We start from the raw sequence: 22,593 nt of genomic DNA, 5'->3' as shown, positions 1-22,593 counted from the left end.
ACCTAGCCCCAACCTACTGCAAAGGATTTGGAGTTTGGCAGTAGAGGAAGGCATTTACTGCCACCGTTCTCCTGCTACAAATCTTCCTGATCAGTGGGCTAGATACTAATGGCACCATAGGGCAGAGGTTGAGCATCCCTGGAGTAGGCACAGGAAAGAAGGGTTAAACAACAGCCCAGAATTAACATGCAAAAGCTGAAATGCAAGTTACAAGAGCTCTAACTGGATGCACAAGTTAGACACTATAGCAGAGGAAATCCATTCCCCATATTCTAAAAGATTAAACCTGACAATTTTGATTCCACTCTAATTTTTGTGCTTTTAGCCCTTAACATTGATGACGTAAAAAAAGAAAGAGAAAGGGACTGAAAGTTAAAAGATTGCATTGAGAGCCTGCCTGTGTTGAAATCTTTCCCCACAGTTTGTGGCTTTCACTGTAACCTTTTTATAAGGAGAATTTGTCATGCTGTTTCCTTGTTTTCCTTGCGACAGTAAATTATATGTATGGGTGGAGACAGTAAAAGATTAAGAGCTTCACCTCACGCATTTCAGTTCCACCACAGAAACTTACAGTAACCCATAGCTAAGAGCAGTTATTACTCAGTAATATTAAGTTAGGTTAAGGCTGCAAAAAAACACAAGTGTAAAGCTAGACTCCTGGTGCATTCATTTAGCCTCCAAAGTAAATCATCTGAGTTTCAAAAGTATCAGGTACCCAAAGACTCCTACTTAGGTACTCACCACTTTTGAGGACTCAGACATTTTACCCCAAGTAGAATTTAGAGCATAACAACTTGTTAAAAACTTGGCCTGAGCCTATAAAAAAAAAAAAAAAATGAAGGACTATATTCAGCCTTGGTACAAGTTAGCCGATTTTAGTCAGCAATATTTTTACTTCTGTAACTACTGCTGTAAAGATTTTTGCATAGTATGCAAAATTCAACCCTGGTCCAGTGTGTATAGTATTGCATCTTTGAATATAAAGCCAAAAAAGATGTGCTCATGCTCCAGTTCTAACAATAACATTCAGTGTTGGAGGCCAATTAAGGTAGTAGCTGGCTAGCTGCAGTGTTAAGACATTCACACATCCAGGAAACTTGGATGGGTTTTGTATGTGCTTTGAAAGGTGTGCATTAGAAGGTACCTTCAACTAATGAAAAACCTTATTTCACACACAAGTGTAACTAATAGGGAGGATCAGAAAGTCTTCCGAATCTCATGAATGATGCCAAATCAGTACTGCCAGTGGCATGTGTTACACTAAAGATTATAGTCTGGAGCCTCACAGCAAGGATACATTAATTACATCTGATTCATTTGGGGCAAATTCTAGAGCAGAGGTGAACACTAGGAGGCTCAAAGGATTAATACAGATCCTAGAGTCATAAAATGCCATCTTCCAGCTGCCAACTTTCACTGCAGAGTTGTTACTGCTGGTGAATTCAAGCACAGGCTACTTCTCTTAATCTATTAGGGAAGTACAATAGTACAAACAAATATTATGTACTTCTCACACATGCATACACAAAATAGAGGATAGATCCAGCTTTGATTAAAGTCTATGGGAACAGAGAATATTTTCTGAGAATACAAACATAGGTGTGCAGGCATGGAAAGGACCAAGGGACAAAGGAGCCTCTCTCTGCATAACTTTGATTCTGCCTCAGGCTTTTTGAATGTCTGTGCCTAGCCACAGCCAGTAGCTGCCTGGTGTCCCAACAGATCTTTCCAATGATTGCCTGACACCCTCTTGGCAACATCCCTTGTACCAGAAGCCCTGACTAGAAGGGTTCCTTCATTTTAGATTAATCTTTAAGGGAAAGGACTGGTGTACATCATCTCCTTTATACCAGCAAGGAAGCAGTTTGCTGAAGAATCTACTCCAAAATAACAATCCTGTAAGTACCCTGGGAAAAGTGAATAGAAAACATACAAGAGAAAAGTAAAAAATTGTACATTCAAAGTAATATAGTCTCTCAGAAGGCATATTCATGTCAACAGTATCATTCCACTGGTGACCCAGTGCCTGTTCAAAAACCTTCAGACCCCAACCCCACACACACTTAAAATTAGTCATTCAACTTGACCTAAAAATCAGCTCCATTGCTGTTTGTTACGGAAAAATTGTCACATTCAAGAAAAATGTTATTTTATTATAGTCATAAGGGAGGGAAGGAGGGAGCAATAAAAACTAGAATGAAAATAAGTCTGTTCCCCACTCCTATTGCTGTTACAGCAATTATCTACACTAGACTTCATGTATCCACTTTAAACCAACAGGTTTCTAAAAAGCATGGCATTAACATCCCCTACCAGTTGAAGTACTATAAAATTTAAATTTGATGCAAGAGAATTCCCATTCAGACTCATTTCAGTTTTTCCACATGGAAATCTACTGAATTCACCTCTGTTGAATTATATAGGACTGTTTCCATAAGTATAAGCTGACAAACATGCCCTACTTCTGCATATCAAGTCTTACTAGGATCAGAAGTATGTATCTTTAAAGATGAATTTTTCATTGACAGTCTACAGCAATCTTCACTCAGTAGCTTCACTGAAGTTGTAAAATAGTCAAGGGAGACAAATTCATAGAGGGACTGTATTAATTAATCCCGGTGCCAAAAATATATACTGATGTGCTTTTACCAACCTGGGAAACTGTACATATTCTTAGCCTTCATGATGTCTCACTAATGTTTAAACAAATGCAGTTATAGAAAGTATGACAGTACTTGCCAGACCCTTGAAAATATGCAACTGAAGAAACAATGCCAAATTTGTGCTCCAGTATCTTACATGAACTGATTGGTGTGGACATTTAGTTTGAAATTAATGAGATAAATAACCCTAAAAATGTGAACAAAGATGTTTTGTAAGAATGCAATATGAAGTCTTCTGTTAAAGAATCCTAGCTACTTGATTTTATGAAGTTTAACTACCAATCTGACTATAAAGCTACTCATTGAAGAGTTTCATTAAAGATTATGTTATGAATACTAGTAGCAAAGTCTGTTAGATGTGGCCATTTTACTTGTAAGACTACAAATCCCAGACGACAAAAGAATCACTCTACGTACATGTCCCTACTAACAGCAATGGTCATTAAATAATGTATTCACCATCTTGCTTTTACAGAAATAAAAAATAGTATTTTACATTCTTTTATCTGTAGGAGAAAACATTTAAGCAACATAAAAGTTCCAGAGTTCTGATCCAAAGTCCAAGGAAGTTGGTGGAAAAAAAACTTTGGCTTTAATGAATTTGAGATCAAGCACCAATGCCCAACTCAGTCAGTATGACCCTCGGTATAGTGCAAGTCAACCCTCAAATGAGTAGGTCCGGGTTCTACAGAAGCAATTCTCAATTCTGTACAGAAATGTAAGATCTACATCACATTCTTTGGTTTGAAAGGGACTAAGTATGTTATCAGGGATGTACCATACATTTTCTTAGAAGTTTGATCTATGCATTTTCAGAAGCAGTAGTTATGGGCCTAGCCACACTCCTGTTTAAATTACTGTGACTTTTGCAATAGAGATCAGAGAGTCAGACCCTTCAGCCTCTGCAACTAGTTTGCATGAAAAGGTAAAGGTAAAAAGTCCCATCTCAGAACTCACATGGACTCCAGCTAAAACATGGTCACTATTTTATTTTTTTAAACTAATCCTAAAATACAAATTACCTCCGACTGGATTTAACATCAAAAGTATATGTGATGACTGAATTGGCTTAACAGAATTATAATGGTGGGGAGGGGGAAAAGAAAAAGGAATGCATTCCATTTCATTTTACTAAAATGGATTTAAACATGGATTTGGAAGCTAGCTTGATAGTATTACATTGACAGAAAAGAGTATGAGAATTACTAACAAGGTCTCACACCAACACTTTAAAAAGCCTGTTTTTGAAAAATCAGCAAGCCAACTCCAAGGGATCTACCAAACCCTCACTAGTATAAAAAGGATGTTTTTCCCCTCATTCAAGTAATCTCACTTATTTTAACAGGACTTTTCATGTGAATCAAGATTGCTGCAGCTGGGGTTGCCCTAAAGACAACATCATCATCGTTAGCCAAAATCATTTAAAAAAAAAAATCAAGAACTAAGATACTGCAGTGCACACTCCTAAATGTGGGGCTTTTACATTCTACATTTACTTTTATTTTAAAAACAAACAAACAAACAGCAAACAACAACTTTTAGGCCCAGACACTCCTTATAGATTCCCACATTACAAGCTATTCAAATGCTGCATTCAACACAAACTTATTCCCAAAATAGTACCTATTCTGTATGCTGCACTGGACTGTGCAGTGCCTGCTCACCCCTGAAGTACCTCTTTTTCATTCGGACGGAAATATGTGCAGTGTGTTGGAAAAGAGCTCCTAGGCAGGCCAGCACCTTTGGGGTCACACAGAAAGCAGCTTTACGCTGCAAGAGCAGAGAGGTTGCAAATATTACGTGCTCCTTGATGACAAAAAATGCTCATCAACTGGGTATAGTCTGGCTGAATACACCTTCCTGAAAATTTTAGCAAATTAGATAGTTTAATCATGTTAAAAAAAAATCTAGTTCTTTTAAGGCAATGACTTCAGATTAAAGATCTTGTTCAAGGGAAACAATCCATAATACTAGGAATGTAGCCCAGCCCCTTTACAGCTACTACAGACTGAAACAATGGCCATTGATCCTCTGTGCTTCCTAGGCAGGGGATTTTAGGAACTGGAGCCTGTAACCGAGTACTCAGTGGCCCCTTTTCCACTCAGCCAACCCCAGCATTTCTCTTATACTCTCCTATTCACAATTCACCTTTTTAAACAGACATGCTTTAGAAGTTCTGCTCTCCCCTTAACCTTGTGATGTACGTAAAATCCTTCTGGAAATCCTGCATCTTTTTTTCAAAGCCTTTAACCATGGGGTGAATGTCATCTATACTACATTCCTGCTTAAAAGGCAAAATGTAACTTGTCTGATGAACTGCCCAAGGGAAAATATGCAAAACACCTAAACCACTTTAGAGATGGGCATGCTTTACCCTTTTCTATTTGACATACACCTGAGGTCTGCAACTGGTACAAAATAAGCAATGATATGGAAGAAGTGCGTTTTCCCCATCTTAAAAAACAAAAAACAAAAAACACTCCCACAGCAAATGCTTATCTGGCTTTTTTCACACCAGAACTGGGAGCAAGGTCTGGCTTTTTTTTCGCACCAGAGTGGAAAACATTGCTTAGAATATTTACTTCCCAGGTAGTACAGCCTAGGATTGTGAAATGTGGAGGATCCAATCCTCTCCTGACATGAAGGTTTTTTCCAAAACTGAAGTGTTTATAGTCAGCTTTTATATGTGACCTCCACATAAAGTACTATTAATAGCAATTAACTTTTTGTATTATTGTGCAGAAAGCAATTACTGCACTGCCATAAGTACATAAAGCACTAGAGAATTCTGATCCATTTACTGAATCAATTCTGGTTACCACAAAAGAGAAGTTAATGTGCTGTAGGTTTGGTCTCCTGACTGAAAAATATTACGAGTATGTGACAAATACTCTGTTTTAAAGTTGTATTAGCTTATCACTTTGGCAAACTTTAGAATATGAATGCTAACAACTGTACTTAGCCTTCAAAAACTCTCCTAGAAATCACTGTTTACTTTCCATTTCTCTCTGACACATGCACACCACTTTGTTCTATTCCATATGGTGCACACGTCTACTGAAATGGAATAGAACAAGTGATGTGTGTGTATATGTATATATAAAGACCCACAAGCCATGTTCCCCTCCCCTTTATGCGAGTGCTTGCAGAGGAAAGCTGAAGCCTGTCTGCATAAATGGGTTATTCTGTGCAATTTCTGGAAGAGAAAACACTCAGTAGGTGCATTGTAATTAGTTGCTCTTTCTAGTTACCTCTTGATAAATGATGCATGCAGCTCTGGATGAGAGCCCAACTCTTGACCCATGACACCACTACACACTTTCGTACTTCAACCAGGAATCCCTGGCCTCCAAGTTCTTTGTGTTTTGTTTTCATAAAAATGCAGTGCTGGCAATTCACAAAATGAGAGCTAGATATTATGGGCAAAGTTAGTCTTTCAGAAGCGCTTAATGTAGTTATGTCCCAAATACACTCGAGGAAAGATTTCTGCCTCATAATTATTCCAAGTGGGCAGACTGCTTCACGCATGGGTTAAAGGACAGAGCATGGAGCTACATAAACCAGACATTCACTCCCACAATACTTAATGTTAAATTTCTGCTACATTATTTTTTCCTAGGTGCAGAAAATATTTGTAAGACTTATTTTAAATACAGAGGATCGTAAGCCCATAGAGAAATGCAACCTCTACATGAAAAAAATACCCTTAAAAATCAGCATTTTTTTGGATAGCACTTTACTGCCCCCTTTTGCACTTTAACATTAGAACAGGTTTCAGCATGAACACACTTGAGTGAAATGCTGTGAAATACTGGAGTACAACAATAGGGCACTACATTTACATAGGCTTAGGCGAACAGACACTACTTTCAGAGAAACTTGCAATTATCTAAAATGTAAACAAGCGAGGCACTGAGCCTTCCTTGCCTTCAAACTACCAAGGAACAGATCGGTAACTGGTAGCTTACACTGACATTTTCTGCTTTAAGCTGCATGCATATGGGCATTTGGGGGTATTTGCAGGTGGCCCTTTCACATTTTTTCTAAAGCAAAGATCATCAGCACCTTGGACCTGGTATAGTCATGAAAAAGAAGAATGACAAAGGGCTGGAGGGGGGTGGGGGAGGGAGGCAGCAACCCCTGAATTAACACTGATGAGTAGCTTTTAAAACCAGAACTTCATGAACTTACAGGCCTTTACATTTTTCAGGAAAAGGTGAGGACACCAAGCCTAGCCCTAGAAACATTTATGTATAAACCCATTCTGCAACTCTAATGCAGCTGCAGCCATTACAGCACTCATGTGCATCTCTGCTTATGCGTATATATCTACTAAAAGTAATAAATCTATGGACTAGAGGCCAGTTATTTACAAAATACTAATTCATGATGACAGGGCCAGAGAGGGCTGTCCCTACCCCAATAACCTTGGTTACCATTTGACAAAGTCCATGTGCTGTTGTACACTTATATTTAAACTTAATCCATTTCCTTCTGTCATCCTACAATTACTATACAAGTCACAATAATATTACATTTCACTGCCTACAGCACCGCACAACTGAACTATTACAGTAATGAAAACTGACTCCCTTTGATATGGATGCTGGTGCTTTCTCTCATTTGCTAGCCACAGAGTACAAGAGCCTGATGTTGACTTAATTACAGAACTGTTGTTCAAAATATGCTACTGGGAACATTAAAATAGTGCTCTGTTGACGCAGAAAAGATAATCAGATATTTATTTGTTTTTCCCCCTCTTAAATCTGTGCAACACAAGCCTGATGCTCCACGGATCCTGTGGCCTGGAAATGAGAAACAGCATTTTCTTGAAAAGACGCAGGGCTTCAGTCTGTATGAAAAGGAAAGTCAAACTAAACCATGCGTCTTCCTTACAAGAGTCACTGAAGTCTCTGCTCACAGCAACCAGCTGGCATCTGCCAAAGAACTGGCTTTTAAAGGGCACTGTAAATCACAAACTACGGGTAGTAGAGACAATTAAAACAGATTGTTCCATTGCTGTGCTTTTCTGTTCTATATTCCACTGTTCCTATAGAACAGTGAAGTACAGAAACAAATCTTTTATCAACAACAGCACAAAAGAGACAAACTAAAGTTGTAAGTCTCCTTTTTCTTAACTATATACTGTATTTCCACCTGTACTGTCTTGTTCCAGCACTATTTAAAATCAGGAGTCTATAAAAGTAGGTGGAGACTGCTTCATTATTTGAATAGACATTAATAATCACTGACTATCTTGGTGAATAAATTCAAAAGGGAATTATTCAGCTGTTCTGCAACTGTTTTGAAAATATCTCCCCCCTCCCCCCCCATGATGCTTACTTGAGTCAGTGGGGTGCTGTGAGCCCTCCTCAGGGATACTGCAGTAGAAGCAGACAGGTATAACTGCCCTTCATATGCTCCTGCTGCATTAGAGCTGTCATCATACAAAAGCAAGCATGAACTGGCTCAGCTGTAGCCCTTCCCAGTCTGGCACTACCCTGGCACGCACATACAGGACAATTCTACCCATGCTTCTGTTTCTGGGAGGACCATACAAAGGGTTAAATCAGAAATGCTACACAGTACAAGGCCACTCCTGCCTGCTTTAGGCCAATTAAAGAGTTCTCCAAAACAGGAGGGGGATAAGCATATGTCACAGCCTGTCATGGGCTGTGCAGGGCAATTTAATTTGGAGGCACCAGAACCCAGTTGTGAAGCATGGAGGAATGCCAAAGCAGCACCAACTGCAGTTTTCAACCCCAGGGTGGTACTGCATTAAAAAAAAAAAAAAAAAAAAAGTGGTGCAGGGATGTAGTGCCCCTGAAAATGAGAACTATTGGCCTAAGTAATGAGACCATAAAGTTGGAACAAATACCTAAAATCAGGTCTCTCCAGGCCAAGATTTCCCATCCTACCATATAGAATTTTTCTGGGAGTATTTTCACAAAGCCCAGCCACAAATTTCTTTTGGCTGTTGTATTTCCATCCAAATGTTTTCTTCTCTTCACATGCAAATAAAGTTCCAAAAATTGAGTAATAGCCTCCCCCCTACTTACCTCTGTCTCCTGATACTGGCCTGAAGCAAACAAAAATACACGCAGACATCTGAAATCCAAATGTAAATCTAATCTCTTCCCAAGTTTTGGAAGAGATTAAGTTTCAGCTTTAACTTTTCCTACTTAACCCATTATAGATCTGGGTTCGAGTCATTGACCAGAATTTCAACAGGGGGGTCTGTCTCAGATCTAATAGCATATATGCCTGCTTGCAAATGGCCATGATTCAGCATAACTGGCGGCCAGCCTAACTGGAGGCAAGAACATACAATAGTTTGCAACAGCTAACTTACCAGAGTAGCAAAACCAATGTAATCCCTTTGGTTTATCCTCGTTTGCATTAGGGAGCCAACACGCCCTGCAGTAGGGACTTTTGCTTCACCGACTACTCCCTCCCCCCCCCCCCCCCCCACACACACACACACTGAGCACATCATGTGTAGAAAATGGTAGATTTGGTTCAGGTTCATTTATAATGTAAAGGCATTAAGATAAAAAACCCTTAGAATAAAATGTGCATTTCTGTTTTTAATATTAAAAAAAACTCTCATTCCAGCCTCAACTCAAGAAAGCACACACTTAAATCTACTTTTACTCAACCACTTAGGGAAGAATCCCATTTCACTTTACAGACCAAAGTGCCAGTTATCCGGCTGCATAACCATCAGTTTTTAGTACTTCTAGTTTACAATCCTATTGCATGTGCAGTCTGGGTATATGAGCGTACACAGTTACTGATCAGTTAGGCTGGCCAGGCTGGTTGCAGGTGCCTTAATCATTAAATTGCACTAGTAAAAGTCCATGACTAGCAGGTGTTAAAGCCTAGACAAGGCCCTCCCAGTGTTTTCAGCAGATGGTTAGAGCACTTGCCCAAGAAGCAGAACACCCAGGTTATGCCCTGGGTGTGAAGGTGTCAACTTTCATTTTTTGAGCTTCTCACTGGGGTGCTCTAGCAGCCAAGGCACAGGTTAGATGGATCTCACTCCCTGCCCACTCCAACACTCTTCTTAAATCCATCCTCCTAGACATCCAAAAAGATACATGGAGATATTCTGGGTCAGAGCAGACCCCGGACATTTGCTATCAATGCGACAAACTTCCCTACTGCTGTCCATGCATTTTATCCAGTTAATGTTTTCGCTCGATCTGAGCCTTCAAGAGGCCAATATTAAATGCAAGGTGCAGTCAAACTGTTTCAAGAGAGAGGCTGGATAGTGTCCAGCCTGTGGATATGAGATATTGATTCAGATGTACATATAAGGCACCTATGCACATGTAGCAAGGCTGCTCTGACACTAATTACAGCGCTTTGGAGCAGACTCCACTAATTGAGTCTGATGGAACATGGTAATTACCATGCTCCAGTAGACTCCAGTGTGACATGCATCAGCATCCCCACACTGGAAAATGGCAGTGGGTGTGCTTTAACTAAAGCTCATTCCACAAGCTTTAGTTAAAGCACCCCTATTGCCATTTGTCAGTGTGGGAATGCTGATATAATTGACTCTTCAAACCTATATACTTTCTAAGAGCTGATAATTAAAGCGTACTCCTCCTCCCTCCCACTCCTGGAGCACATGTATAAATGCCCATACAGAGCCACTGTTACTGCCAATCCAGCGTATAGCCCTCCTATGTATGTGCATGCTCAATAGTTGTGTGGACACTTGCAAATCCACACTGCATGCAGAATAGGATGACGAACTGTGTATAATGGGCAACATTTGCAGTTTCACAGATGAGAAAATAAGACTTGGGCATGTAAAGTAAAATAGGATTCTACCCTTCTGATTCAGCATGTGCTTAAGTGCTTTGGTAAACAATAACACTCTTCTCAACTGGGACAGAAATTCCTAACCAAACTTTTGTCCTTCATAACAGTTATTATGCTGCCTAGTAATCTTGCCTGCCAACATGATTTTCTCTGCTCAGCTAACCTATACAGCCTGAAGTTACCTTGAAAAAACCCCCAAAAGGTTAAGTGTTGCACAGTGATTAAACTAGACTGCTCCTGAACTAAACTGAAATTAATTAAACATGAAGAAAGCAATTGAAGTGTGGTCAGTGAATGCAATGGGACTGCAAAGCCCCAAAAGGAGTCAAGATGTTCCTAACTCTAAAATTGCACTTTTATCCAGTCAGGTATAGAAAGCAACTGCTGCTCAGGCAGTAGGTAAGCAGATGGCAGGCACCAGTGAAAATGGAAATGCAAAACACCCTACCACTTGAAGAGTCAAAACTGCAGCCACGTATGGATTCACCAGTGTTCAGTACATAGGTTCCTTAAACAAACTGCTTCAAACTTGCAGAACATCAAAAGCCAGATGGGCCTTACTGAATGAATCCACAGGCAAGGAGCCAGAATTCCAGTCTGCTGTAGAAATAGGCCTGGACTTGATTTAAGTCTTCTCAGCTCTGACAGACTGGAATCTGGCTGAGCTCCCAAATCCAAAATAAAATGGCATTCAATTGTGCCTAGACTTGGAAGGAAAAAAAAAAAAATCCACATACTTTCTCATTAGCTTAGGACACACCTACCTTAACTCAGATAATATGCGTTGTTAATCTTATCACCATGGCTTTTTGGAAAGGGTAGCTAATCACGGAGTAACACACACACTATTTTAACAGAGACAATAAAACAATAAGTAATTTATAGAGTTAAATGCAAGCTAAAAGGAATCTTCTGCAAACCATAGGTCAGAATTCATTGTTTTAATTTAGCAATATGGATATACTGGTTGTTCTTTACCATGCACACAGGTCCAGAACTAAACAAACTAGTGTTAAGATGAGCACAAACCATTTTTTAAACAAATTCTATAGATTTAAAAAAAAAAAAAAAATCTATGCAGACAGATGCATGTCATGCTTCAGTAATGATTCACTTACTAAACACAATCTTTTATAAGCCATTCTTAGCTAGAGAGTAGTGTTCTAAACCAGAAAAAAGCCTAGACTGTTACATCAAAGTTTAAAATCAGCTGTATTATAGTTATCATGTTGATACCACAAGCAAACGCTGGCTGTTGGTTGGTAAGGATTGCCAAAAATAGATAGAGGTCCTCTACTTCTGTACTCTTCTCTCCACCACACACAAAAAGCAAAAAAGTTCTATACACAAAATACAGCTACCAAGAAAAGAAAAAAAAAAGTTGTGGATGTTTTTGCATTAAATACATGTATGACAAGAATGCTCTCAGCATTACTAGAAAAATTTTAAATGGTACTTTATGGAAAGAAAAAACTTTAAATCTTCAGCCCAATTAATCCCCACCACAGTCACCAAGAGTCTTTTCCCCCCTCGATTTCAATGCAAGCACAGCATTCTTAAGAACGTAAGCATAAAGTGGCAAAGATAAGATACTCAAAAGTTAGAGCCTGTAGTCTTTTCTAAATCCATATTTAGACTGCTGAAAACTGACCACTTATTAGAACTGGGTTAACTATAAACCAAACTATGGCTTCAGAGAATTTAAAATTTAAAAAAAGTACTCATTTTTAAAAAATCTTAACCCAAAGCTCTCATCAAGCATTGACAACCTTAGATATACCTACAGGTAAACATAGGGAAAGAATTTGGGGCCATATCCTGCCCGACTAACTGAAGCTTTGTCATTGACCTCAGTGAGGGTTGAAGCAGGACCTTCAGAGATGGACTTATTATACTTAAGGCTGTGTTACTGCAATATACTATCATGTATTCAAAGTGACGTCGGTAACTCATTGCGTGCGCGCACACACACAGAAACTTAAAGTTTCAATTTATAAAAAACACTTACTTGCACATGCTCCGGCAAAAGAGAACAAACCAATTAACCCGCTCTTACTGCCATTTTGTTTTCATACTTTGATTTAGACAAATGTACCGAGTGTGATAGGCTTGTTTTCTTACTCAGGAGTTTTTGCAGCTATTCTCTTTGAAGTCAGAGAATACAACTGCCACCTGCAAAATCTTCTGCGTTTTAAGTATACAAGTGAAAAGTATTTCAAAGAGCAGGACTTGCGGATGGTGCTGTACAGGAACACCACAAATAGGCATACCTGACATCCCTTGCAATAAAAAAAGATTATATAAAAAGATTACCTATTCTCTTCTACGCTTTGCCAAATGTACATAGTCTTATCTAGTACATTTCTTAAATGTGACATGACAGGTAAGTTCGAAAGCTAAATGTTGGATAATGGTTAGCAAACAAAGGACATCGGTTTTTGCATTATTTCTTTAATTACTTTAACCCTTGTTCTAACAGAAAGCATAAGGCCAGAGTAATTCAGCTTCTTCTTTTGTCATTTGCCTGCCATAAATATGCACCAGTCTGCATTTGAAAAGCTGAAGGAGGCCGCAAGCTTGCTGGACATTTATCATGCTCTGTTCCCTGTTAACAAGCAAATACTTTAGTTGAATGGCCCATTAGCAATCATTGTCAAATGCAGAATGCAAGGTGCTTGGATGTGACCAGCCTGTAAATTAGCAGAGGGTACCCCTGTGCTTTGCAGAATTTCAGCAAACCAAATGGGTCTTTTGATACAAATTTCTGAAGGGTAAACTAGAATGGAGGCCAGTGTCTGAATGCTTCAGACCCCATATATTAAACCAGTCTGCTCAAGCCCCTACATGTGCTTGTTGTACATTTCTCTCTTGTAAAAGATATCAGCTATAGCAGCTTGTTAATTTTGGTTTTGGAATTGAGTTCTCCATCAAAAGTGCATTAAAAAAAAACAAACAAACAAAAAACCCCACAACTTTCCAGTGTTCTGTCAGCAAAGCTAAAAACTGCAAATGTGAGCATGTAATTAGCTTCTTACTCAACACTCCCTATACCATGGAGAACTTGCAGAAACCTTGAAATTAACCAAGCCAGTGCCAGCAAACAGTATTGAGTTCCAGTTTATCAAATTCAGCAAAGGCCACCTTCAAATAGAGACGGAGTTAATGTAAGCTTCAGTGTTTTTTCAATGTCTAGACTCTCCCTGACAAATACAAGGTGCTTCTTCCTAACAAAATAGTGAAGTGGCAATAAAGCAAATATTTCCTAGTTGAACCCGTCCTTTGAAGCTCAACATGCAACATAAGAAGCTGTTCCAAGATCTTTTTTTATTTTTTCACCATTATAGGAGCACTGCAGGAAAAAAAAACCCAAAATAAGTCTTAGGTATTTACAAGGCTGATTAGGAGAAGAGGCAATGGAGGATCCATGCAGCAGCATCAGTTTAGGAGGAAAGTTTAGAGCACACTTAAAGTGACAAAACAAAGGATCAGATTCTCATCTGGCCCAACTCCTTTGCAGGCAAGGGGTTTGGCCAACAGCTAAACTTGGCCCAATGCAAGGTGACTGAGACTTCTTTTAAGTCAAAAGGGGTCCCATCTCATTCAACTCTGGATTTCAAAACGCCTTTCAGGAATAAATACCACCTGGACTAATTACCATATCACCTTGGTTATCAGCAGCTTTAGGAGCTAATCTGAATTGAAGCTGGATTTTTTCTTTTATATTTTTTTTGAGAGTGGGAAACAAAAATTGTAGAAGAATCATCTGGCTAAGGGAGAAGGACAATGCAGAATGTTTATCTTTGCTTCTCCCATGGAGTGTGAGATTGAGACCACAGTCTGAAAGATGGCTGGAATCAAAAGGTCTCTGTTTTCTTTTCAGATAAACCAGTCCTACCTATCCCCTCTGTTCTCTGTTCCTTGTCAGCATGTCCCTGCCTGAAGCCCAAATAGATTAAGGAAACAAACTCAAAGTGCAGCTAATCCTACAGAATGGCTTCTGCTGCTAGGGCAGGAGTTAAAAAGGAAAATCTTCCACATCCTAACAATTGCAGTGATCTGAAGTTTTAATCAGTCCAAATCTCAATAAAAAGCAGTAAATGAAATCTACCTTTACCATATTATACACTACCAATGAGCAAGAACTGAGCAGCTTTTCTTTACTGCTTTAACCATCCCAAGCCACAAGTAGGCCTTTCATACTTTCTAATCCTGGCCTCCAAGTTTTGTGCAGTTCTCACATAATACCTTACAGCCCCGAGCAAGGCCCTTAGTTTCTAACACCCCTTTCAGAGACGTGTCATTTCTAACATCAAGCTAATCTATATGTTGCCATGGCATCACCCTTTATCTGCCTTTACATCTTATGAACTGCATGGATTTACCACATTATTTTTATCTGAAAGACAGAAAATGGTGGTTTTATTGCCATACAATCAGATTACTGCTGCTAGTTTCTCTATGCCTTTTTACCATACTTCAATCAAAAGGGATCAGTTTCTTTATACTCTGCCCTTGATTTACATTACATCTGTAAAGACCTAGTCTGGGTTGTAATCCCCTTATTAACTATGACCAGGGTTGATTTGCCTAAAAATAAAAGCAAATTGTGTCAGACCTTTTCACTTTGTTTTTGATTCGGAACTACAAAATGGATTACTAAAGAAATCTTCAGAGTTCACACGGCTGGTATAGTACTGAATTTAAAATGAGAATTAAACAAGTTAAACATGGGAGCCGTGTCAACGGTTTACATTTTCCATCATGGGAGAAGGGCTGAATTGCGTATGTCTTTGTATTCTCTGGCTTTAGAAAGACAATGAAGCCCCAGGAGTTTTTCCAAGCTGTTCTAACACTGTCCATTTGCCATCCTCCCTTCTCTTGCCTTTCATATACTGCACCCTCCCCGCAAAAAAGTAAATCAAAGAACTAAGTCTTGACTAGAAGTTTATACTTCTATTGACCTGCATATTTTAATCAAAATATTTTAAACAGTTGAGCACTCCTATTTATGTCTTCTCAACGCCATAGAAAGGGTGAGCTCATAAGAAAACCTATGTAGATGTATGATAAATGACCTGAAAAACAGGTTTCTTTATGTCAGCAATCAGGGAAGGCTGAGATTAGACACACATGAATAACAGTTTGATCACTATTTTTCTTAGAAGAACACTTTCTTCTCATCTGCAATAAGCAATTTTGAGTAGTACAGGTCACATGGTACTTTAAGACTAGATCCATTTAAAAAAAAAAAAAATTATGGCTGCTATGCAGGTCCCTGAACAGCCTATTTTTGCCATCATGTCACTATAGGCATCTTGGGATTTCAACCAATTTCCCATTATAGGAACATTTTGTGAACATGAGATGCTCCTAAGCATCATACTAAAGTGATATGAACTCATTATAAGGAAACAGAGGAGCAATTAAAGGGGGGGAGGGGAAGAGAAGGAGGAAAAAAACCCCCAAAAAACCAGTGCTTTCAGCTTGACTTTCAGTCACTTCCTGTCTAAGGGCAATTACTTCACTAAACAAAGTGCTTTCTTTACTTTAGTAAGGTTTACAGATAAGAGGCTTTAAGGTAATTACTACAAATAATATAGCAATTATACTCCAACTGAGCTGGTGTAAAAAAAAAAATAAGACTTGTAGAAAAATCAGAGTACAAAAATTTAACTTTAAGCTTGTTTTAGGTTTGTTACTAATTCACCTGAGCTAGCACTTGGCTGTAGGTGTCAGAAATAGCCAACCAGACAGAAGCACTAATTCTCTTCATCAGCAAGCCACATATCAATGGTTATGTTTTGGTAAAGACTTACAAGCATGTGTTTAAAGCATTTTAACCTCCAGTTCCCATTTCTTCAGCTTGAAGCTGTAATGGTTAAGGTTAAGAAGTGCAGTCCCATGACACAAGATTCTCAAATAAATTCTTGTCTAGAAAGAAGCTACCAAACGTGTTGTGAGATATCGTTTTAGCAAGCTCTTTGTGCTGCAAGTTGGCTCAGTTGTCCTGTGAAACAACGACTGTCCATTACCTACAGTTTATCATCCTGACAAAATGTGAGGAATGTGGATGTGAAAGCACTAACAATTCCACCCCTGGTGCTTTTTCCTTTTTTCTCTCTATATTAAAACCGACAAGATTAACCCAAACGCAAACTGCAGAGCATAGTTCAAGGGGCTATTCAATCAGTAGTGAATGTGCATTTGTTTACCTACAAAAATAAGAATTTCAGATACAATGAGAGGCAGACTGGTTTATATGCTAGTGAATAGACTGTTTAAACAGGGCCATCAATTGTAGTTTGTGTTATCAATCTCTGGCACCTTCGTATTTCTTGAGAAGCTGACGCTAGTATATTCCATACATAATAGTATATCAGAGAGATGATTTAGCCCGTATTTGTTTAAGTCAAGCAATATCAAAAAAGAAAGCTGCTTAAGAAAAAGCTTCAGTGTGTTCAGAAAGAAAAACGCTTTAGCAGGCCTGCTGTATGCAAGAAATGCTGCTGCAGACATAAGAAACTGTTTTTGATAAGGGAAGTTCTGTAACATCTGACTAAAATGCACTCAGTGGAACTACCTTCTACAATATATATTCTGAAAGCCATGCTGTGCCTTGTGAGATAACACTGAGGTAGCGCGCAATCTAAATACACTATTTATCTGGACAGAAAGAGTGGCCATGGGTAAACTGTCCCTGATTGAAAATATGACAATTAAGTAACCAGAGTTATATTCACATAATAATTTCTACTTGTAGTCTGAAAACCATGACACCGTGTCTGAGATACTGCTTGTTCCAAATGAGAGTTCCATCATAAAAAATAAAAACAAATAAAATCAGTCACTGCCACATCATCTAACTGAACATCTTCACCAAAAAACGTGGACTGGATTTGAGATGTATATTAAAAATGTATAAATGAAATAACCATCTTGGAAGTCAATCAAGGCATGAAAGCAATATCTAAAGAGTGAACCTTAGGGCCCTGGAGCTTATGTTCAAATGGCTACCGCTTGCTCTGTCCTAACCACCTGCAAAAAATTATGACCTCCAAAACTAAGCACAAAACAAATTTAGTTTGTGTTCACCTCTACCTAAATTTATTATTTCATGCCTTACATTAACCTGACTAATAAATTCTCAGGGCATTTTAACTACCACCCTGTTAAGCAGATTTATGTGCTGACACTTTTGACAGAAATAAATATTCAACTTCCATAACTGAATTAACTAACCCCAAAGATGGCAATTGTTATAAAGGGTCTTTAATATCACAGTGTATCCATGTCCTCCGAGCAGCTTCTGAAGGAAATTTTCTGTTTTCTCAGGCTAATAGTCAGCTTGAATCTTCCAAGAGGACGACCTTTTCTAAGGAGAAATTATTCAGTATCCTCCAGGCAAACAATTGTGACAAGAATTAGAAAGAAATCCTGCTCTTGAAAAGTGGAGCAAATCACACCAACAGCAATATCACTAATGCATTTGTAAGCTTCCTCAAACTACAGGCCTCCAAGTAGCCTATAAATCACTAGCCCCAGCAATTGAAAAAGACTAATTTTAATAGTGTACTTCTTCACTGCAGTGATTAAACCTCAATGAATCACTCAAAAAAACTCAATTACATCAACAGGCAGAACCTATTTTTTAAGTGTGCATTTAAGTTGAAAAAGTAATTAGACAGTATTAGATCTACCATTAATAATGTGCAAACCTTTTCTGTAATCAAATAGCATTTTCCCTCTTGCCAATTCTAAGCTATTTGTAGGTAAGTAGGCAAGGTAAGCAAATAACTACGTACTGTAAGACAGGTTCAATTTGGTTATTTAGGCATGAGTGAAATTAAACCGTCGAATGAGAACTACTAGTGTAAGTATTAAAAAAAAAAAAAGGTGAATGAGAGCCGAGACTGAAAGAAAGGCATGGAGGCAAGTTTAGTACATGCTGAGAGTGTTCTGTATTGAAAGAGTGACCTCTGTAGGAATAAACTGTTCACTTGGCTGTGGCTACAGGGTGGGTGCTCTGTTCCCCTAATGCTGTACTAAATCTCTCCACAATCACTGCAGGCCTACAGATGCAATGCAACTCAGTCTTACAATCAATCTGTGATTTTAAGAATTTAACTGATATCGTAAATGAGTTTTTAAACCGCCCTGTTTATTTTATTCACAGTCAAATGTTTTCTAAGTCAGAGGAAGAAGGATTTAGCTTATAACATCCTTTAAATACAGGTCCACAAATCTAGACTAAACCAAGTGTGATTCTGTGAACTGCCTTTTCATCTCTGACTGCGTGTGATCACTTGGCATGTAAGACAAGAAAAAAAAAATAGTATGTGAAATGAATAAGCCTATTGTTTTCCTGCTAATGATAATCAGTTCCAACATTTTAATGACAAATCAGGTGGTCTTAATTTTCCTGTACAGCCTTAACCCACTCAAACCCCTCTCTTCCTGAAGAAAATGTCAGGAAAATTCTCTTCAGTGGAAGCAGTAGTAGTTAAGCCCTGAAGTTAAGATGCGATTTCTAAATAAACTTCTTCAGTCCCTCCATCTAATCCAAACTTCCGTAATTTTATTCCAATTCTCTACATACTGCTAATATTTCTGATTTAGGAAATATTTTGCTCCTCTTGTCTAAGCAATTTCCCAGCTAGGTCTTGTTTATTTAAGGGCACTTAAAACTTTACTTACTGGGTTTCATAAGAAATCTTCAATTCAGTTAATGCACGAGTACATTGAAAATTATATTAGGGATCTCCTAAGCGTCTCGTTTCTTTTGAAATAATAACCTCCTTTATTACAATTTCTGGGAAAAAATCTTTATAAGCTACTTATTAAAACACAACACTCCCCTTCCTGTGCAGTGGCTAATTACAACCAGGCAAAAGAAAACCTTTGCTCTGTCACTGAAGTTTTGATGGATTTCGAAGTTGAGCCAAGCCAACTCCAGGTTTTTTGCATCTCTGACAGAAGCAACATAGGAGGGAACAGGGCACTTTTTAAAAGCAAGAAAATGGTCATTTCTACGTAATTGGCTAGATTGTCTTGACCAAGAGAATTCAAACTTGCCCTTCTTTTGGTCCCTAAATAACATCCCTAGCTCATGCGCCCAAGCAAGACTTTTGGCAGAACATTTAAGGATGCATCTTCCTACTCAAGTCTGGAGAGACGTGTGCTTTCTGCCCCAATTTGATAGTGAAGAGACATTAAAAGGTTCCCCAATGGACAACACATTACTCCCTAACATAAGTACTTCCAAGTCTACCAAACCACTTTAGCCAGGACTGCGACTTCATTCCATAGGCTAAACCTGGCCCTGCATCTCCACACGGAGAAGTTAAAACAGAGGGCCTCATTCAAAGGCTGGGAGAGGAAAAGGGGAAGCCTTTCACATTTCTGGAGGGGAGCAAGTGTCCTTTCTGTGCTAGTGGTGAGGGGCTTCAGGACTACCACAAGCCCTACAGGATTTTATCCGCTGGTGCTGCTGCCAGTCTGAGAGGGCTCCTGTCCCAGAGGCTCTGCACCCAGTACTGCCCCCTCCCAGCTGGGGAGCAGGGGGGGGGGGAGAAGAGCCCCTCAAGCACCAAGCCAGATCCATAAATCACTGTGACCCTTAGAAAGCCCAACCCCTGGCTCTTCAAGACCCCAGAGCAGGCGGCAGGAGCTGTACAACTGCATCCCTTGGGGGAATATCAGGCCCGAAGTTCCCAAGACCAGCACTCCCCCTTATTTCTGGGGGACTGGGGAGTATTTCCACCTTCCTTACACGCCTCTGCAGATTTTTCCCGCCTGCTCTCTCCAAGTACAGTGCCCTCGGGCAAGTTTCCAGGCACAAAGGCCCCCTCTCCTCCCTGAAATCAAGTCCGGTCCCCTGGGCAAAGCACAGCGGGATAGGGACCAGGGTGGGGGTGCCCTGCACAGTAAGGGGCCCGCAAGCCGCTCGTCGTGCAATTGAAAAGCAAAGTGCAAGGGGCTGCCCATGGAGCTGGGGACGGAGGGGGAGCAGGAGGAGGAGGGCAACTTACTTGGGGTTGGTGGAATTCCAATAGACCGGGTCCAACACGATGGACCTGGCCACGGCCGTCCGGCACAGCACCATCGCCACTCCCCAGCAGTACTTCCACAGGGAGGAGTCGCCCCTCCGCGCTGCCATGGTCGCCGGCGGCATCAAGTCCCTCGGGGGCCAACTCCTCCGGCCGGCCAGGCGGGCGGGCTCCCGTCTCTGCCCCCCCTCCAGCCCACCCCGACACCCCCCTGCCCACCCAGGCAGCAACACGAGGGGGAAGCACCAACCCGGCGCCCCCCTGCCCAGGTATCTTTTTTTTTTTTTTTTGCAAGATAAAACGCCAAAGATGAAGGCGGTGGCCGGGGAGAGCCGCAGGCAGATTTACTGAGTCATGTGTGCCCCCGGCGTGTAGGTAAGGCTCCCGCCAGCTCGCAATCCGGCTGCCTCCCAAGTCGCCGCGACGCGGGGAGGAGGAGGTGGCAGGGGCTTCAGTCCTCCGAGCTGCTCGCGGGGGGCTCCCGGCTGCGGCTGCCGCTGCCGCGCGAGCGGGCGTCCCTCGGGCTGCAAACTCCGCGGCGGATCCAGGGCGCCGGGCGCACGCACAAGCCGAAAGAAACAGAGGGGGCGGAAGATGAAAAGGGAGGGGGAATTAAAGTGGAGGTGGGAGAAATCAAGAGGCAGGCAGGGACACCACCGCTGCAAAGGAGGCTGCTCCTGTCTCTAGTGCCCCCCACAAGGGAAGCCCGGCTCTATAAATCCACTGGGAGAAGCGGCTCCTCCAGCCCCCGGCAGGGCTCCGGCAGGCACAAGGAGTGGCCTCTCGGGCGTCCGAAGCGGCTCCTTCCCGGCGAGATGCGCAGGGGCCGGCGGCGAGAGCGGCCGGCGCCCCGAGGGAGCCGCGAGGACGGAGCCGCAGCCTTTCCCAGCCCGGCTCCGAGCGGCGGCGGCGACTGCTACCGCAGCGAATCTCCAATGCACGAAAGTCGCCGCTTGCAGCGTGCTGTCATAGCAATATAAACTCAGCCCCCCGCCCCTCCGCCCCGCGCTCATAGGGCACCGGCGGCACCGGCGCCGCTGGTTGGGCGTCGCGCCTGTCACTTACGCACCTCGGGCCCCGACACGCTCAGCCGGGGCTGGGGCTGGGCCTGCGCGGGACAGGTGATCCTCTGCCCCGCCCGGGCCGGGGCCCGGGCCTCCCGCACGGGGCAGCCGTTTTAGACGTGGGCAGCGGGTCCCTCTGGGTTCAAAGCAGGAGGGCGGCCGCGCCTCCCTCCTCCTCCCCGCCAGAACTGGAATAACAACTCCGCTGAGCTTGGGGTGCTGGGGTGGGAGAAGAGGTGGGGCGGGGGGCATGCTGCCCTCCTGGCCCCCGAGAGAAAAGATTCACCACCCCCATCACCCCTCCAAGGGTCATGTTCCCTGAAAGGAATTATTCCGCCCTCCCACACACACACCCATCTACCTTCCAAGGGTCATATCCCCTGACAGGAAGGATTCACCCTCCCTCACCCCCCATCACTCCTCTAAGGGTCACGTCCTCTGAAAGGAATGACTCTCCCCATCACCCCTTCGAGGGTCATGTCCCCTGAGAGGAACCCCCAGGGTCATGCCCCACAATTGCAGCGAGGGAAGTTGAGGTTAGGTATTAAGAGGAACGTTTTCAGGAGACGGTGGTGAAGCGGTGGAACAGGCTACCCAGAGAGGTGGTGCAGTCTTCATCCTTAAGACCCGGCTGGACAAAGCCTTGGCCGAGGTGATCTAGTTGGAGATGGTCCTGCTCTAAGCAGGGCGGCGGGCCAGGTGCCCTCCGGTCTCCCTTCCAAGCCTTCTTGTCTGTGATTCTGTGATTCCTTCTGATCAGCGGTGACGGAGCCTTGCTTTACCTCCCAAACTAGTGCACTAAGAGAGAGGCAGGCTGGCCGACAGGCGAGTGAGCAGGGGGTGATGGCTCTTACGAAAAGAGGGCTGGAGGGACCTCCAGAGGGCATTTAGTCCAGGCCAAGCCGGAGTTGGTACCCTCCAGGTGAAAAATGCCAAGCCAGCCCATTTCGTGGGGCAACTAACCTAGGGAAAGGAGCCCCCCAACCA

At 41.7% G+C, this 22,593-nt stretch overlaps 1 protein-coding gene across 1 annotated transcript in view; it reads right to left on the bottom strand.

Annotated features, from left to right (window-relative positions):
• EFNB2 (ephrin B2) overlaps positions 1-21,500 on the bottom strand; it is a 49,076-nt gene extending 27,576 nt beyond the window's left edge. Inside the window, exon 1 of the mRNA XM_019529677.1 lies at positions 20,525-21,500. Coding sequence (XP_019385222.1) covers positions 20,525-20,667 — 143 coding nt within the window. The 5' untranslated portion in view covers positions 20,668-21,500. The remainder of the gene's footprint in view (positions 1-20,524) is intronic.
• Between the last annotated feature and the right edge of the window lie 1,093 nt (positions 21,501-22,593).

Source organism: Crocodylus porosus, unplaced genomic scaffold, assembly GCF_001723895.1.
Source record: "Crocodylus porosus isolate Cpor-Errol unplaced genomic scaffold, CroPor_comp1, whole genome shotgun sequence".
Lineage (NCBI taxonomy): Eukaryota > Metazoa > Chordata > Crocodylia > Crocodylidae > Crocodylus > Crocodylus porosus.
Note: the sequence above shows the minus strand (reverse complement) of the source record. Positions and strands in the feature narration are given on the sequence as shown.